This window comes from Haliaeetus leucocephalus, unplaced genomic scaffold, assembly GCF_000737465.1.
Source record: "Haliaeetus leucocephalus isolate CR32 unplaced genomic scaffold, Haliaeetus_leucocephalus-4.0 Scaffold204, whole genome shotgun sequence".
Taxonomy (NCBI): Eukaryota; Metazoa; Chordata; class Aves; order Accipitriformes; family Accipitridae; genus Haliaeetus; species Haliaeetus leucocephalus.
The window spans coordinates 507,977-528,445 of NW_010972640.1; the positions used below are offsets into that span (position 1 = coordinate 507,977).

At 36.0% G+C, this 20,469-nt stretch overlaps 1 protein-coding gene across 8 annotated transcripts in view; it reads right to left on the minus strand.

Annotated features, from left to right (window-relative positions):
* PIK3C3 (phosphatidylinositol 3-kinase, catalytic subunit type 3) overlaps positions 1 to 20,469 on the minus strand; it is an 81,079-nt gene that overhangs the window by 23,281 nt on the left and 37,329 nt on the right. For 6 of the 8 annotated variants that reach the window (XM_010566083.1, XM_010566085.1, XM_010566082.1 and 3 more), the window contains 4 exons: positions 19,286 to 19,370; positions 18,112 to 18,186; positions 6,365 to 6,533; positions 694 to 784 (listed from right to left, as the gene is read on the minus strand). In XM_010566083.1, coding sequence (XP_010564385.1) covers positions 694 to 784; positions 6,365 to 6,533; positions 18,112 to 18,186; positions 19,286 to 19,370 — 420 coding nt within the window. Of the gene's footprint in view, positions 1 to 693; positions 785 to 6,364; positions 6,534 to 18,111; positions 18,187 to 19,285; positions 19,433 to 20,469 lie in introns of those variants that run through there. The other 2 variants (XM_010566086.1, XM_010566087.1) reach the window with 2 other exon arrangements.

Genomic DNA, 20,469 nt, shown 5'->3' on the forward strand with positions numbered 1-20,469 from the left:
GGCTCCACAAAGTCTTTCGTGGAATTAAAACACATAGCCTTTCACTATAAATCAGGTTATAAAAAAAACAACATTTGCCTAAAATATAAGTGTAATGAAATCAAGATGAACATTTATCCAGTATTTTTTAATCTCAACTGTTGTTGAAACATCAAATGGAGAAGAATGATTCAGGTTGGTGCAAAGTGACAGAATTAGAATTATGAGACACGAGTTTGTTTTCACAACAAACAAAATTCTTGGTGATGAAGACATACTAGTCTACTGGTTTTAAATCTTCAGCAGACTGGTTTTATAAAACCATCTATGACTTACAGGATTCTAGACTAGATGGAACAATCTTTCGTGATATAGTCAGTGTTGATTGCTTCACTTATCAAAAGTTTCATAAGGTAGGATCACTGTTCTTAGCAGAATGCTAAAATACCACTTGGAACAGAGCGCTAAAGCAGACTCTGCACTACCGCATGGATGATAAAGAGCAATTCTGTATTTATGGGCACATGTGCTAAGTGATCTCAAAAGTATATTCTCCTATCTTTAACTTCAATTATTCTAGAAATTGCTCAAAACTTATAAAACAGGATCAAGTATTTTCAGGTCAGTTACAAATAAGTCACCACAAGTGACTGAAAATTTCATGACATGATCATGACTTGGGTCACTGCAAGACAAGGAAAGCTTTCCGGTTACCTTTTTTACAGTCTTATCAGGTTCGAGAGCAATATCTGGAATGTTGGCATCCACCATGAGGGAAAATAAGTTCAAGATCAAGTTGGAATACCTAAGCAGAAGAGCAAATTAGGTAAAACACTTTGTAAACTGTACAAAAGACATTTTGCAAACAACTTCATTTAAGAACACATCATCATCTTAATGTGAATTGGTAATGCTTCAGAGGAGGTGCATCCATAACACTTTAGTTGAACATATTTATGTTAAAAACATAAGGTACCTGATATTAGCAGTGAAAGTTTAACCCTCAAACCATCTCAAACTGCCAAAACTGAACAGACTGCTCTGGTTTTATTATAATTTTCTAAAAAATGTCAGAACATTTATTCAGAAACACATCAAATATAAACTGTGAATTCATATATTGAAAGATTTAATGCCATTTTCTACCTCTAGTAGGACAAACATATGCTCGTATATTGATTCAAAGGTTATTTTTTATTAAAAAGGATATCAGTGATACAGCAGTATTATATAAATTAGCATTCAAACAGCTGAAGTCTTCACAATTACAAGAAATGATTTTTCAAGTTGCTTCAAGGGCTTTTGCCATAACAAGTTGAATATAAGTGATTTTACCAGATCCAAGTCTGCAGTTGCTCAGTTAAGCTGCAATAACATTGGTAGGCATGCCACACTTACGAAGTAAAATGTAATTTATAACCATTAAAAAAGACAAGACAGAGTATAGTTTTCAGTCTTAACGTGATATCGGAAGTACTCGCGAATCTTTGAGAGAACATCATTTTGCCCTTGCAGGAAATTAGCTGTAAGTTGCTTTTTGAAAGGATAATTTTCAAGCTGTTCAACATAAACTGAAACTTCCCTTCCTCTGTAAAGAGATCTAATCCCCTTTCAGAGACAAAGTAGGTAACTGACTTCAAAATCTGAAATATTGCTAGAACGCTAGGAGCTTCACAGACAATAGAAAATGAATTCTTAGCAGCAAAACTTGTTTATTAGCAAGCTGCTGAATAAGCTGACAATTGCAAGGAGTACAAAGTATTTTAACTACACAAAAGGACTGCTTCATAGCTGTATTTTACAAAGTAAATACTGCTCAACACCAACAACAAAATCTCTCTAGAAAGCATAATTCCATCAAAAACTCTTGACACTTCATTACTATCTGGGACTAGCACTACCTAACACACTCCAATATAAGTTTTAACTCTTTATAAACACAAACATTTAATATAAACTGTTTGGGCAGAAATCTTCAGTGTCTTGTTTCAGCTGTTCTGCTTCACTTTCCCAGGGGCAAGGGACTGGAATCAGGAAAATTACTTTTATCACAGATTAAAAGAAAGGTTAGACTACCATTTTTTTTCAGATCTGGTTAAGAAATCTGGCAGTCAAGTTGCTTCGGTGCCAGGAACAGACACCATAGGTTGTAATGAAAATTTTTTCTACTTGCCTGAAACAAGCAAATCTCACTTTGAACATGCATAAATCTTACAGCTATGTTCTCTCAAGTCTCTTCCTAGGTCATTGGTAGTTCTCCCTTTGAACTGACCCAGGAGTCCAGAGTCTGAGTCCCTTTTGCTCTTGAACCATGCAGAGAATAAGAGCTTATGAGCAGCACAGGTCACTGGGGTTATTTAAGAGATAGATGTTTGTAAAAGAGATTTCAAAGGTCTAGGCTTCATTGCTAGAGGCCAGTTAAAAGCTGGTTCTGTTCCACACAATGAAGTCTTTTGGTTCTTGGTGCTTAGAGTAAAAGCACTGGAAGCATAAGATTAACTGAAGAACCTCATTAAAAAAAAAAATTCAAGAGAAGGTAAGTTTGGGGGTAGTATGGAGTGGGAAGAGACAAAAATTAGGAAAACAGCTGCTCACTATGCTATCTGCAGGTCTCTCCTCTGACCCTCACCCCAACATTTCTTTAACTCGGTAATCAACTAGATGGTGGTCTAAGGGTGAAAAAGATCTTAAGTGAATTTGTTAGTTGCCTCTAGGATCCCTGTCATGTTTCACAGATTTTTAGAAAATTTATTAAAAAAGTGGGACTTGACAAGAGAGTTAAGAGCTTCCTACTTTAGACAGCTGGCTGTCATCCCTCCCATAGGCAACATCCTTGGCAAATATACTAAGATAATCACAACTGGTCAACTGACAGCCCAAATTTATCCTAAGACTAGACATTTTGCTGGAACACCCAAGTTAAGAATCTGACCTGTAAAAACCAAACACCTTTGTCAGGCAAGTCATATCACTCGTCTTTGACATCTACATTAAAGGCCTCTGGAACAGCTGACCTCCATCCACAGTCAGAATGAACTAGCAGCTCAGCTTCAATTAAGTACCTAAACCTGACCTTAAATCCCTCTCATGTAAACGCATTCTTTGTTTTCCTCAAAGCTCAGTACAAATTAATTTACGAAAGAAATGAGCACTTAGCTACACTGGAGGTTGATTAAGCTTACAGTCTGAACATAAAGTGCTAAAAGAAGAAGGTTCTGTAAAAATTTAAGAAATCAAACAAAATAACTCTACTCCTACATAGGAGAGGCCTCATATATACCAAAAAAGCCACATAACAAAAGTTAAAATTTTCACAGCCATCTTTTCTGAGAACAGCAGCTTTTGGTTTTAAGTGCTTAATATCTCATCAAATACATGCTTGATCCTAAGCACTCCTTTATGCATTTTTTCAACATTTAAGGGAACCTTTGCATATAGATGTCTTCAACCAACCAAATACTTAGGCTGTTGACATTGCAGTAGTCTATCAAATTCGAAGCCACGAACTTCTACTACAAAGACAGGATGGGAAAGTATACAGTTATCTGCAGTCCCAAACTAAAGCCCTGTTTACCTGGTCTAACTCAAAAATTCCAAAGTTTAAAATGCAGTCGCCTTTTCTGCAGTGTAATTTGGGACCCCCCAGGACTCATTTTTTCCTCTTCACAAGGCTATGTGTCCTCCCCAACCACTATCATGTCCCAGTCAGCTATAATAAACTATGGCCTTTATTCTTCCAAAAGTATTTCCTCACGGTCCAGACTCAAACAAAACTGACCTGATCCCATCCAGTTTCACCTTTGCTCCTCCCTCTTCACCATCTACCCCCAGCTTTTAGAAAAATATCTAGACCCTGCACTGCCTAGCTACAACCTTTCCAAAGCATCAGCACTTCCCAAGGGCCATCACAGCTATCCATTTGTTGCCTATAGTGTTTTCATTGAGATCTATACAGCCTCCTCTGTCCCTTATACCATTGAGACCAGACTGGGGAAAACACTCTGGTCCACCCAGCTGGATTCCCCATCCATACAGAGCAAATCTCAGCCCAAACTACAGCTTCTATCCCTAGTTACCTACTAATCCTTTGTCCTTACCTATGCCCAAGCACTTAAACTGAGCATCAAACTTCTCACATGACTAACACAGGGGGGAAACCCTTATTTGGGAAGAAACAACACAATCTAGAACGTCCCCCTGGAAAAAGCTCTCAAACGCTGCAGATGGATTCTTCTCTGCTGGATCCTGCTGAGGATGCGTAAACTGGGAATTCTCAGAGGAAGGAAATGCTGACACGTAACAGGACTTGAACATCTTAAATAGGCTCAACGTGTATAATGAAAAAGGCTGCTACAGCCCAAGTGAGGATGCAAGTTCTGCTGCCAGCCGCAATCTGCCCTGCAACACATTCAGAACACAGAGGCTGCTCTTTCATTACAGCACTGCTGACAAACACACACGACTGATTACTGTTGTTCAAAAATGGAAACATCTCCCTCACCCCCTGAAAAAAACCCACACAAAACCAACAAAAAAAATGCACACTACTGATCATATGCCAAACTACTCCCAACCTAAAACAATGAACAACACTATCTTTCCCACTTATAAGTTTTAAATTGTTTTTATTTGTTTTCACTCTGCAACACCAACAGAACCAGGAATCCTGAAACACTGAGATATAGCACTTTAAAGATGTAGAGAACTGTCTATACCCCAGGGAAATAAAGAAGAAAGAATAAAACACAAATTCACAGAGATGACAAGCAGAGTTTGAATTTTGTCTTAGCAATCAGAGGTTATGATTTCCCGCTACTTAGCCAGAAGTATCTGAGAACGGGTTTGTGTCAACATGCAGAACTGTTAGAATGAAGCCATTCCACCTCTAATTATTCTTTTTTCAATAAGCAAGTAATCTTAATCGTTTTTAGTTCTAGCTGCTTAAAGTAATAGTTATAGTAATACTAATATTATCCTACGCTATCTATCTTTGTTGAAAGCCTTAAAGATATTTATCCAGAACAATTTAAAAATACTTTCCAATTAAACTGAACAAATATTGGAGAGGCTATAATTACTACAATCCCAGACATTAAAAATGAAACCATCTTGATTTACAGTTTAGTTTTATACCCAAATTACTGCTATACTCCACTTAATGATGATCTTTGTAGCAAATCATTACATAAATTAATGCAATGGATAATCCTTCACTGACACAACAAACCTTTCCATTGAAACAGCTAGGTTTAAACAATAAAAACAACTCAAGTATTTCACAAATAAGAAATACAGTATTATGAAACAGTTTTAAACAAAATTTAGAACATGGAATATACATTAGCCTTTCAGATTGTTCTCTGAAGTCAGAATATTGTTTGCTAATAACATGCCACTCTTTTTTCATGCAGCTGAATTGCTTGTAACCTATTAATAATGTCAGTTCATAAACCAACTCCTTACTCTTTCTCCTTTTAAGAAGTGGAAAACTACATGCTGCATTTTTGTTTCGTATCACTGACTGCCTACTCGTCATACTATATGTACTTTTCACATAGGCTTTTCATATTACTAATTTTTTTCCACATATTTGGAGGTTTGCATTACGTGATCTTGATATTAAAGTGAAATAATTTCATCTCCACTGAAGATGTACTAAATGAAATCACTGGACAGACCAAGAGTGCTTACCTGTGTTCTGTTCAAACAGAACAAAGCTGAGCTACCTGGCTCAGAAAGTTGATGGTAAGTAATACAGTTGCTGCAAAAGAATGAAGCTGATTCCAAGTTTAAAGGAGAGATCTGTTGGTCCATAAATAAATACAGTCTAAAGAGGTTTTAGCTGTCACAGTTCTGGGTATCTACAGAAACTGCTAACATACTCAACTGTCACTACAGGTAGATAATTTTTGTCCTGCAGGACCCAAACCCAACTAAAGTTATTTATGTGCCATCTTGAAGCCAAAGAATTTGATCACCACTAATCTAAACCAGAGGAGGAGAACAGCAAATGAGTAATGACTCAGAGTTAAAAGGACAGTTACTTGATCATCAATAATCAGAGAGAAAGTTGCTTAAGGACAAAAACATATCCAAAAAGCAAGATATAATTTAATAACTCACAGGAGTTATGGAAAAAAGCTATTAGGTTATTAAACAAGCAAAATTGGAGGTCTTAACTTGAAGGACAATTACATTCAAGCTCCACATTACACCAATGCTGTGATGTTTTCATTCCTTTGTTTTGTAAAAATTCTTGTGTCTGCGTTCAGACTTCAAAGTTTTGATTTTTCAACGTAAATACTTTCTCTGATTCGTTTACTCCTCTTGTCTCCCACTTTACAGTGGCTCTAATAAATTTTTAGCATTAAAATAGTATTGTTACCTGCGGAGATGGAGAAAGGCTGTGTAGCACTGCTTACGGAACTCCTGGTACTGTTCACTCTGTGTGCCTCCCATACCTTCCACCATTTCCTTATTCAGCTTCATTGGGGGAGGTAGAGGCTTAGGGTCCCGACCCAAAATATAACCAAAGTCAATGTGAAATAGTTTACCTGTAGAAGGAGGAAAGGCAAACACTTCACATAGTAACAAATACTGATGCAAAACTTGGGGAAAAAAAAAAAAAAAAAATCTTTAAGTGCAATCTCTAGTAGATGCTAAGCAGCTCAAAAAAATACAATTCACTGTTTTCTATAAAGCTTATAACTGTATATTTTATATCTTCAGCTGCCAATTTGAAATTATGGGTTTAAAAAAAGTAAAGCTGATTTCAAATTCATTAAGAGTACTAACTAACAAGATAAGTTTTTCTGCCCCCCTTTTTTTTTTTTTAAACACATGAAGTACATTCACAAAGACTGAATCAATGTTGAAACTGGTCAGTAGATATTTAATGCACAGTTATATAATAGATACCATAATTCTTTGTGCCTTCTTTAGAATGTTAACAAATTAAAATATTAATACACCCATCGCATTGCTTTTAGTATCCCATTTGGTTGCTGTGGCATGAAACGCATTATTTTAGTTGTATGTTAAATTTACCAAGGGGAAAGTTAAGACTCATGATCCTAAGAATGACCTTTTGAAGCCACCAAATACCAAAGATTTCAAAGCTGTTTCAAAATTCTTTTAGTTCTTTGAGTAAGGTTAAAATTTATCAACTATTTTCAAAGACATTAAAGAAACATCACTACAATTCCAAATCTGAAACTGTATTTCAAATGTGCCTAAGTCTGTCTTACACTTTTTCAGCACTAAAATACAAGAGTTACATCACTTGATCACTACCTTTCCCTTCTCAGATCAACTGACTACATTTAAAATGTTTCTGCAGTATTAACTTCACAAAAACTTATATACATCTCTTGCTTTAAATGCATAAGGCAACTTCCCTTCCTATCAAGAGCTTGCGTGCAGCCATGCTGTTTACAATATTGCTCAGACTTTTGTTAGGGAATATTCACTGTATTCTCTCAATAGTACTGAACCATACACGAGATGTTTATTTTGCCACCTATTGCAACTGCAACACCAGCAACTTTAAAAAACCTACTAAAACATTTAGATAATCTGAAGATTAAATATTATATAATACACAAAACAAAAATGTTGTCAACAGAAATCAAAATCGTACAATCCATAATTCTTAGGAAGCCAGTTTCTAGGAACATTCTTGACTCACTTAAGTGGAAAACATTGACCATATAAAGCAAAAAAAAGTTTTTTAAAGTGTTCTTCAAATAAATTTTCAGTTTAAAATATGTATTTTAAACAATGACTTGGGCCATAACAGAGCTGCGTTACAAAAAGATGGTAAGAATGCAGATATGCCAAGAAACATTTATATAAAAAATTTAAAAGAAAAAACATAAGTGAAATCTGTTAAGTGATTTCCTTAGGACAGAGAGAAGCCATCTTCCTGAACTCTGCAGTAATAAGTAATCAGGAAATAAATTACAAAGTACAAAAAGGTGATGGGTGTCTGAGCCGTTAGGTAAATTAAGTTCTGCATTCAAAGCAAAGCTACTCAGTGACATTAATAAATTTAAGTCTTACATGACTAATTTATAGAAGAGAATGAAATGCAGATACAAGATGGAAGATCTTGTAAACAAGAAGGTAAAAAATTATTAGTATGATTATCACCAAGACAGCCACAGATAGGACAGAACATACAGAGTCTTGCTTCAGAATTATAGAACTGAACAGCATTATGGACAGAGATCTCTTTGCTAAGGGCTATTTTAACCTGCAGCATCCATATTCATCTCAATATTTTCATAAGCTTAGGTGCTCAGCACTCTTGAAAAAAATGGAACAGTCAGTATTTTTCAGTTAGTCACCCCTCTTTGGCCATTTCATTGAATAATAGTGTTTTATCATCAGAAAATGCTGCCTGAGATCTGTCATAAGCACTCTTCTTCAACCCAAGAAACAAATTCCATCACAGTCAATTTTCTAAGGGAGATCACAAAGAAGCTTAATAAGCAGGCAAAGTATTTGCTAGTTGATAAATGCCACAACCATTACATTTTGCATACCTAATTGTGCTACAAAAACCCTCCCTTCCTTCAATAGTTTTTTTCAAGTTGCTACAAGACTTACTTTTAGAGCTCATTTTTGTACACTAACTTTTTGAAGTGATATATACACACACCCTTCCACCATTAAGTTACAAAAAATGTTTAATTAAAAAGTTTTGGGGGTTCTGTGTTCTGTTCACTTATTCAAACCTGTCACCTTCAAAAGTCAAGAGACAACATTTTGAATAAAACAGTAACTCTTGTGGCAGTAATTAAATTTTTTTTTAGTTTGCTCTGGAGATAGGGAATAAGAGGCAACAATTATTAATTTAAATTGGTAACAAAGATGCATCTAAAGCATTCAAAACCATTTTAATAGCTGACGTTCATATAAATTAATTAGATATCAAGTACTTATGCATTTTCAGGACTGAAGTATCAAAAAGTATAAGATGAGGCCATCCTGCATTAACATTCTAGCTTCCCTAGCTGTACTTCAAAATCCAGCAGATTTTTAGGCTGACTTAAAAAGTATGTCAAAAGCTTTCATTTAAATACATTAAATATATTTAATATTTTTCAAATTCATGTACTAAACACAGACTTAACTAATTTTCATTTGTGCAGTTCCTCCAAGATCCAAGAACCAGCATACCATATTACAGAATACGGACAGAAGGCTCCCCTTGGTGCTTGCCTGAAGCCGCTACACCAGTGAAGACTGACCAGCCAGCTTGAGGGAGGCAGTGCAGTTTTAGAGCTTTCTACAAAGAAGCCTGACTTATGTTCTCCCCAAGGACTTAACTACAACTGTAACAAGCAAAGAACGAGCCTGCTTTGGACAAATTAAAATTGGTTGTATATTTAATACTGAAAATTATACATGTTAATAAATAATAAATTTATCAAGTTTAACAACAAATGATATGAAATCTTTTAATACTAAGATAAAATGTTGCAAGTATCTCAAGTGATCATCCCAAGTAAAAGTCGGGTTATAGCACTGAACATCCCACTTTCAGACATTAATGAATGTGATGATTAGACTACCACTCAGTATAAGCTCTATTACAAGAACAAGACTGGAGAAAGTTTCTGGTACCTATTTGACAAGGTGCAGTGCCAGAAAATACTGAATAGTAGCAGAGAGAGCAGGATAAAGATAGGAACCTAACACCCCAGCTCTATATAAAGCAACTGTCGTAGAGTATATGAACTTCAAACAAAAAAATATCACTTTGTTCTAGAAATCACTGTACTGAAGATGTAATTTTAAGAGGACAGAAAATATATTTAGTAAGAATTTTTATTCTGTAGGAATTGACTTTCACTGTGAATAGCATATTGTCTCCTAACATAGCCATCACTCCTGATACACATCTGTAAGGATGGAGGCAGAAACTGCCAGTACCAGCTCATGAATTTTTTTTTTTTGTCAGCTTAAATGCATTTTTTTCTTCAAGAGCACAGCTCCTCAAAACACTACTCATTGGAAATCTGTCAGCCTCAGGTATGACAATAATTAAAAAATAACCTTGTCTAGTAATCACAGCTGAAAAACAGTCAACAGGAGAATCAGCATCTTATTTGGGCAGGTGTTGAGTGAGTTTTTTAGTTCTGGAGCATCACACAATTTGTGCAGTTTGTATTTGAAAATTCCTGAAAGTTATGTAGTTTGGTTGGTAAGAAACATACCTTCTCAACCAAATTTAGAAGATGACTCTTTTAAACCTTTATTTCACAGAATCACAGAAAAGCTGAGGTTGGAAGGGACCTCTGGAAGACATCTGGTCCAAGCTCCTGGTCGAGTAGGGCCAGCTGCCTTGCCTAGGACCATGTCCAGACAGTTTATGAGTATCTCCAAGCATGGAGACTCCACGATTTCTCTGGGTAACCTGTGCCCATGCTCCGTCACCCTCACTACGGGTAAAAATTCATACCCATAGCATAGTACTTATATAGTTATCATCTATCCTCCCAGTAAATTAGACTGCTTGTGAACTTTGTGTAACACTACTTTTTCTAAAGGCTTTGAACTTCCATGTTTTATAAAACAATTACGTTTCCTTCCTTCAACATACAGTGTCAGTGCCATAACATATACACTTTGATCTCTTAAACCATCATGTTTTTACCTCAGCTTCTAACCCATCTTCTTCAGATTTATTAGATCTTAATTTAAAGGGCTCTAATTTATAAGCATGTCTAATAATTAAAAGACAAACCTGGACTTCCAGTTTTGGTTTATTACTGTTCCTGAATAACTGCTAAATCATATGGGTGAGGGTTTTTTTGTTTGAGTCATGTTTTATACTAAAAGAGAAGTTACTTAAGACAACAGGTGAAACACATTTAATCCTCTGAGCCTCTTACATTCTTGTAGGGCTAGATATAAAGGCCTTGGATTTCTAATATTTAGACACTGAAACCTTCAGAGATCTATCTAGAAATCTGAGTTCCTTATAAAAATAGGGGATTTTAGGTATCTGAGAAAACAAAACATAACAATTCAGGAAATACCTCAAGACCACAGACAAGTATGTATGAACTTTCTACTCTGTTTTGAGGCTAGGAGCAGGACTATATGTAGGCTCCTATGTATAGTTCAAGATCCACAGCTTTGGACAAACATTTCTGATGTTGAAAGTGGCTCACTCCTCAAAGTCTAAAAGATGGTATTAGCATTCTTTCAGGAAGCAAGAAAAATCCCTGCTGGAAAGACTTTGAATAGCACTTCTCACCTTAAAAAACAGTGCCCTAATAATCACTCTCCACTCCCCATTTAAGCTATTTTACTATAGAAAAAGCAAGACATAAGGCATTTACTGACTGTGGCGGTGTGCTCCCCATGCCCCCTACCCCCGCAACCTGACCTGTGTTTCCAGTAACCCTGCTCAAGTGATAACCACCAGTGGCAGCTGTAACGGATGCGTCTGGTCGTGATGGCTGCATCCAGCTCAAAGTGGATTTGGGGGAGACGGGTAACAACACGATAGCCAAGGGCTAATTTGAACAATGTGCCCACCTAACCACAGTGTTGGTCAATGTCCAACTCAAGCCAAATTTGGGAAAAAGCTAACATCTGTAGTCGGTATACAAATATGACTATGAGTCAATTAACTTACTCCATAAATAGAGGACAGCCCCGTGCCCACTGAGCTCTCCTGCACGGCAGCGGGCTGCACGCCAGGATCTCCCCCTGAGTAGAGATGCCTCTCAAGGTTACTCCTCGAGGTTGAGAGATTCCTTGCTGCAACAGATTCTCAGCAAGTGATTAATAGCATGCTAATCTTTGAAATCTCAGCTAAGTGATATAAAGGATTGATTGCACATATGTAATCCTTTAGACATAAACTGCTGACCAAGTCTGGGACTAGGACTGGATCCAGTCGCCCCTAGACACCTCTCTGAGAGGGACTTTAGAACACGAGGGGATCCATTCTGAACCTTGTGACTCAACGGGAGGGTCTCCCTCACAGTTGTGTCTGACCATGTCCTCTATACAGTAAATACTCAAGTGTACCTTGCCATCAAATCTTATTAAACCACTGTCACATTTACTATCAAGTTTTGTTAAACTGCTGGTTTGTATCAAACATATCATTACTTCTCTCCTACGAGTGAAGTGTGTCACTCCATCTGCGACACTGACTGGAAGAGAATGAGATGTTTCCAAGAATAGGCAATAATGCAGCATAAACACACAAAATTATTTACTTCAAAACCCAAAAGCTGATACTGTTGTCTACTTTTAAGCTTTTTTTTTTTTTTCATTTTATGAGGTTGACTACATTTTTCTACTGAATACCTGGTTTTCTAAACACATGGAATAAAGAGGACAGGCCCTTGGAGAATTCAAGGAAATGCCATCAAACGTGGAAAGTTTCCCTGACTAGCAGTCAGGGCATGAGGGATTTGAAAGTCCACCTAAGTTCCTTTCAGCCTTGAGAGTGAAGTGATCTTTGATTAAGCGAAGCATGGGCTTGTGGAGACTAATAATTGATATCTTGTGCTTGCAATAGCCAATAACATCTGACTGCAGCCAGAGAGACTGATTTGTCCACCGCTTTTACTGCTAATGCCTAGATTTTAGTACAGGAGAAAGTTCCCATATAGCAGCACAGAAACTGTTTTATTTCACCATAGGACTGTTAGGAAAGACTACTGAAAACCTGCACAGAACTCTGAAATCCTTAAAATGCAGAACGCAAAGCAAATTAGATGCAATTACTAAAATAAAGGAAGTCTGGTGGCAATTGTCTTTAACAGGTAAGAAAGCCTTACAAATTATTTTTAACTTACCTGTTCCCACTTTTGAGAAGGGGGGCGGGGAACAAACAAGCTCTGGATTTCAATGTATTTTCTGTAAACTGCAACTGCCATTATTATTTTAACCTGACTCGTATAGAAAAAGTACAATTTAGTGACTATGTTAACTGAATTCCTATTTTAAATTTGAAGCAATAGGATAAAAATTCCTATGATGAAAATGAGTGGATGGAATGGTTTCCTGGCTTTCCCAGCAAATTCTGATGTTACCATCAAAATTTCTCCTTTGCTAACAGAACACTGTGCCTAATTTATTGCCAAAATTTTCATCAGCTACGTGTTATAACTTTTCTAAGACTACACAAAAATGGAAGAAAGTAGGATGAGTTGTTAAGGACTTGCTCAGAATACAGTTTTTAAACTCAGTATGCAGCAACAGCTGGAGGCAAAGTTTATCATCACTATCCATAGAATGGATAAGGGCCCAGCTTGTGCTAAGGATTGTAATTTTTCCCCCCTCACACATCAAGCTGTCCGCTCTCAAAATACACTCCATGCAGACATATTGTAAGGAAAAAAAAGATGTCAGATATGAATTGTTAAATGAGAAGTATTGTTCAAGATACCTATAAGAAAATTTTTTAGCAGACCAACAGCTAGAAGTTTATATTCTTTTTGGTAGGCATCACAAATAGGAGTTGCAGAGAGAAATCTAAAGGATTACAGTATGTGTTAGCTTTTTCTTTTTTTTTTTTTTTTTTTAACAAAAAGCATGTTCCTCTATCAAGACCAGTAACATTAAAAACATATTTAAAAATCCCACTGCATTTCACATACTGTAGTAGTTTGCAACATTAATAAATGTATTTATTAATGTACTTATCTAAGAATGATATAGAAGGAAGGTTTGAATCCTATAGTTTTTCCATTTTTGTCATCTTCAAACCTGCTTTGGGATAGATGGTTTTAACTGAAAAGCACTAAAAGTACAAACACATGGTGCCACCTCACATATGGAACTGTTCAGATCCTTGCCATCTTACCTGGCAACCCTTTCTAACAGACTGAAGAATAAATCAGATGTCAATTGGTGCACTTCACACTGAAGACAGACCACAGCTCTACCTCTAAGCATTAAATGAGAAGACAGTCCTGTTCTTTCACCTATCTACACATAATGCTAAAAGCAAACGTGGTTTTCAAGTTATGAGCCCTCAGACTTTGACATGCCCTCAGATATTAATAACCTAATTTTATCCATGTCGCAACATGCTCTACTGCTACAGAGCAAGTTCAGCTGTAGAGTTCAGATCAAAGCACCTGTATTTAGAGAACCTATAATGGGAACTTGAATTTACATGTAGGTCCCTAAAGATTATTGAAAGATTAAGCTGACCAGTCACTAGGATGAGAGTTAGTTGGTCAGACACACACATGCAGTGCTACTCAAGAATGCCATTTGAATGTCTCAGGATATCCTAAAATATCTACACATAGCCTGCAAATATGACAGGACCTTTGTGAAACCTTTGTCTGTCTAAAGCAAGTTGAAGTTACTGTGATATCTCAAATGGGACAGGAGACTTCACTGGTCTATCTAAGCTCTAACGATGGCTGTACTGACTGTCCTAAGACTTTAAAAGGCTTAGCAAACATGAAGACATCCATATCTGGATGTTATATCAGTAGCTAGATCCCAACTCTGCAATCAAAACCAGAGTGGAACAAATGCAGAGGAAAGTGTTTTCAAGGCAAGGCATAACATAATTGAAACATACTAGTGTAACGCATATTACATGGAAGTTAACTGAACATGCTACATCTCACATATCTCAATCCAGCTTCACAACCATCCAGCTCTTCCTTCCAAGGCAACAGAAAGCACATTAGCTGGTAAGTCAGATGCTGGCATTAAAATATAAATCAGTCTGTAATCCTACAATATGGCACTGATGTTACCTAAAGCTGGGTATTCAGCTGCAAAACAGTGCCTTGCTATTTACAAGTCACAGTAATATCTGCTGTTATAGATTTGGAAACAAAAAATTAAAACATACAGCAATTGGTAACATATTTCATCTCCGGGATAAGTAGGAAGTTGAAGGTTCTCAGAGAAAATAAATATTGCTGTTATGTAATAGATTATATAATGTGACCTTCAGGTTATAAGCTAAGGCACATTTGTGAAACTGATTGAAGTATTCTTGTAATTTTTAACATTACTTATAGATGAGGATGTTTTGACTGAAGATTCCCTGTATCTCTTTCCAAACAAATTTCTACACCTGCCCTTGAAGAATGGTACAGCATTTAAAAATCTGAAAATCTAGATATCTTATTTAAGACTACTTAAAAAAAGTGTCACCCTATTTCTAGCACAAGCATAAAACAGTCATGAAAGACAGCAGAAGTTATTTCACCCAGATAGCAGACACTCTCATCGTATAGTGCAAAAAAAACCAACCCAAAACATTTCTAACATTAAGTAGGAAAGAATTTGTTTTTATGAACTTTGGTATCTACTGCTTAATATCTAAATTATACTGAATTTATTATAAGCATAGACATCTGTATGTTAGATGATGATGCAACAGTTCTATTGGAAGGAGTCCAACACAGATGTGGCTACATCCACCAAACTGAAAGATAGAGTCAAAAAAAGGGAATGATGTATATTGCCATATAAATCCAAGGAAAGTATGTGAACCCACAGCTGGTACTCAGCATTCTTTACCCTATTGGAAAGCTTCAATTCATTAAATAAATATCATCAAGAAAGGATGCGTATATAGTCACGCAGTTTTGAAGAAAGGTACTTACAGCTTCCCTTCTCCAAGAGAAGAATGAAGTTAGCTTTTTCCAACTTAACTCTCAGGGATACTCAGTAGCAAAAAACAAGCCTTTGTAGCAAGCCTTTGTTGTATTTGGAACATAAGAATTTCTCTTGTTAGCTCAAAAAACCTCTCTCGGTATGTAACAGAGCACAGGTAGCAGATGAAAACAATTTCAGACTCAGAACGTATCGTGGATGTGCACTGCCCTCTGCTGTACTGCTTTAATTCTTCCACTAAGCCGAACAGCCATTGTGCTGTTACTTTTTAACATAGACAGGTAAGATGCACTTTACCCCAAAACACAATACTAAAATATCGCTACTCTCAGCACACAAGCAGTGCCTGCAAGGAAAAGATTTATACCTGTCACCTTACACAAATGATAGAGACCTCTCAAGACAGATTTTTAAATGCCCATTTATACATCTCCAAGCAGATAAGGAAAACTACACTTGTTTTAGTTGTTCCCCCATGTGCTTAGAGCAAGACCTTTTAACCTAATCAAGGTCCAATGGTTAATTTTCTACTCTTTCATACAGAGTATGCCGATTCAAAGCAATATATGTTTCAGCCTTATCTGTAAGCTAACAAGCCTTCCATGGGGATGTGTCTCTTTTCCCCAAATACCATTTTTTTATTTACATGTTTCTCATGCAGTAACATTTCACTTTATTATAAACACTTACCACATCTCCTAACTCTTAATCACTATGTAATGAAGGTATTCAAGGCATCAGAACTCCTATGGGAAGCTGTAGTTCTAAAGTAAGCAAGCAAGCAAAAAAAAAACCAACCCAAAACCCAACAAACAAAAAAACAACTCCAAAATTATTTTCCACTACAAGGAATGTTTTTGTTAAAACTTTGTGAAGTTCATGCAGCTACACATGAACTCATTTTCAACAAAAACACTTGAATTTCCTTCCACCCCAAGGCACTGACTGTAATAGTTGAAGTAGCTTAATTTTCAAATCCTTCATTTCCTCTGGTAAAGAAATCTTCTATTTATTAAGAAACACTAGAATTATTCACTCTACCTGGTCTGTTATTAATCCATACAGATGGCAACAAAAAATAACATTAAAAAAAACTTAAAACAAGTTAGGGAGACTCAAAATGCCCATTTGCTATTTTGAACTTTCAAGATACATGGCTTTTGCTGCAAACTAAAGGATGAACTTGATTAAACAGTAACTTCTACTACCTTCTCTCCCCCAGCTGTGAATTTGTAATGAACAGGACACTAAAGAGTCTATTTCCTTCTTTGTTTTTAGAGAAGGCTTAAAAAAAATATATCATCTCAACTAGAGCTGAATGGTCCAGCCAGCTCAACTACTGGATTTTTGTTGCAGTGGCTTGGCTTCATCAGGAACACAAGATTCCTAGGGAATAGAAAATGCTGAAGTGAATCCTGCTCTGACAGGTCTCACATTATGTTCCCACTTCTGGGACTTATCATGTAAATTTCTCAGAAAAACATACAGACCTGGAAAGTTCACAGAACCACTTTGTTTAAAAGAAAGTCAAATCTGAGACAAGAATTCACACAGACATCTCAGTAAAATCATCAAGATTATACCTAATTCCCTATGACTACTGATAATACTTGTCTAAACGTCTACTGTACTTGGAATAGCATACATAAAGCAGAATTATTTGACAACTATTAAAATACAACTAGAATCCCACTAGTAAATCTTGAATTTGCTTTCTGATAGCATGTTTAAAAAAGCTACTAAACAGGAATGTAACAATTTAATGAAAAATTAAATGCTTTGATAAAGAACAATCAGGATACTTGGGGTTGGAGTCATTTTACAAGTATTTTTTAATGCATTCTTTTTTCCAGCTTCACACCAAGAGTTCTGAAAAAAAACAATGTAATTATGATTTTAGCCAAGTTTAAGATAATGGTGAAATGTTTCTTGGTCTTAGGTAAAGGCGGTCAAATTTTACCATATACTATGTCCATACTACTTTCAAAAAAGGTAGCATCGCTCAAGAAAATTCTTGTGTTTAACAAAAAACAACTTACAGGTCCAGCTTTCAGTGTAAAAAATGATGGTAGAACACAGGACTGTAAAATAAGCCAACTGAAAACTATACAAAAACTCCAGTGTTTATAAACATGTCTGTGTTGAGGTTAAGTTAGACTTCCATAACCTACAGATGTATAAATGGCTCTTAAACTGACATCAAAACCACATATCAGATACACATTTTTTCATATCTTGCCTACTAAAGTATTTAGAGAGCAATTAATCTACTTGCTTTCTTATTCTTCAGCTGCCGTTTCACACTACTAGTAATTTAAACCTAAACTTTGATTCACTGAACCAAATATTACCTTAGATGAGACAATATAACTTTACATTTAAAAATATATATTCTAATCTACAATACTCAGTGGGTTATACTCAAGGAAAATGGAACACAACAGTACCAACACATTAGAAATTAAACAACTGCTGTTATAAAATTATACTGCTAAAAAGAATTACCTGTTTTTGTTAGCAAAAGATTATCCAGATGTCTATCTCCAACTCCGAGAATGTAAGTAATTACACAATAACCAGCTGTAACAAGTAAATTGTAAACATCAATATCTTTCCTGGAGAGCAACAAGTTCCACACAATTAACAACAGTGTATGACATTATCTCAGTTCTTGTTCATTAGTAATAAATATACCATAGAGACTGGGGCAGGGGTGGTGCTGATGAAGAATAATCAGGATTGTCAGCACTGTGAAGAACATTTGAAGTAACAGATTAGAAACTCTGAAGTTTATTCAGTACTGCCTAGATTTTAATTTCTTACTACACAATCATGCGCTTAACACTAAAAGCCTAAATTCATTCAATATTGGGATCAAGATACTTCAAAGGAAGATGAAGTGCTCTGAGCAAAATGAATGTACTCATTTTGAACTGAAGACTGTAACAAACATTAGACATTGATATGAATCAGAATGTATACGTCAGCAGTATTCACAAGCTAAGCAGGAAGCCAGACAGTGATAAGTAGTGAACTGCTTAATTGTTACTTTCACCCACTAACAAGAACAGTTTGAAGCAGCTCTAAAGACTGTGCCATCAGAAAGCAAAGGGGAAAGGAGAAGATACTGTGGAGCAACAACTGAATTGCTTTTTTTTTTTGTAGGATGAAGTTGCTTTTCATTTAATGGACAGCAAATGTGATATGTTAACGTTGCCACCAGTTTACTGAACAAGAACGACACTAATGCTTTTTCTTGTCATCCAAATGGAACAAGAAGTTGAATGTAGCCTCACCCCCAAAAAAATTTGATGTTTTAAAAACAAATAAAAATTTTTCACCTCAAATACAGATGATTTCTTATTATATAAATGCTTATATCTCCCTGAATTATAAAGGCCCCAACTCATGAAGTGGAAGGGTCGGAGGCAAGGTTATTGCTAGAAAGCAAAGAATATTTAACTTCTAGTCTCCTTTAAAGAGAACAAAAAGAGGGCTAAGGAGAGGAATTGCGTATGACATGCCAGGCTCAAAACCATTCCTTTCACAGGGATTCTGATAGCAAGTACATGCGTAGTGCCCTATCTGCAGTCATCTGACGTGAAATGTCTTAATACCTCATCTACCCTGTCCTTTATACTTCAGATATGAAGTTACCAACTGTAAGACTGTAACTTACCACAGCTCTTAACATATGTGTCCATCACCTCTGCACTTATTCCATGAGGGCCAGTCTCACTAGGTGCATGTTTTCTGAAGAAGTTCTGGAGGGGAAGTCATCAACATATTTAGTTATTCCACATGATCTGAAACAGGATCTTTAGAACTGGTAGAAAAAAAAAGATTTAAATCAAGACCACAAATGGCCATCACTACAATCTGTAGTAAACTAACAACAACTCCTCAAAAAACTAGTAAGATCTAATTTCATATCGCTTTATTTTGTCTTAATCATCACATTCCTATACTCAAGAGAAACAGATCTCAAGTTCAAACTGAAAAGCGGGTTTTCTTTACTAACAGCTTCAGAAAGTTAACAATGCATTGAAAAGTTACTGATTAATAACTATGAGTGCAAATACTTCCACAGGAAACTGTTTAGGCCAGATCAACAAAAACTAAAACAGGACTAACAGTCCAGATTAGTAACTACATTTGGAACACACTCTCTTACAAGGTTTATCATTGCTATACGTCTCCATATTCCTCAATACAACAAACCACTACTGAATTTAAAAGGAAAATCTAAGTCATCAAATGGAAACTTCACATTTCCTGTGAAATGGGAACAGGGCCAAAACAGTCCTTCCCACCGCTCAGAAGAAAACTGTTTTTTTCTTCCTTGACTGAGATGAAAGGTAACTAAATTAAATCCAAGCCTAAGCACAAGCTTCTTCCAGTAAGCAAACACAAATCTAAGCAAGCACTGGAAGAGGAGCTTTGTAGGCAACTAGATGACATATAAGTAACTAAAATCATAATGGAAAAAATGAAGGGAATCTTAAAAAAGAGGAGATGGTACTGAAGAAAGGTACCTGCAGGCAATTTAAGAAAGTTTTGCTTGAAAAGTGCTCCTGTTGCAATGTGTATCAGAGATTTAAGGCCTGGAGAAAGCTTTAATTATCTTTGCTTGCAGAAAAAAAAGCCCTTCTGAAATATGTTAAAAAAGCTGTCAGAGTAAAGATTCTGTTAAATGAAATCCCTAAGCGAAATGTGGAAGGAAATTTTTAACTGCTTAACAGGGTACTATAGTGAGATGTACTTTCAGTGCTCCAAAATGTTACATGCTGTATGTTAAAAAATGAAACCAAAAAAAAAACCACCAAACCAGAAACTAAACAAAACCCACACATACTTCAGACC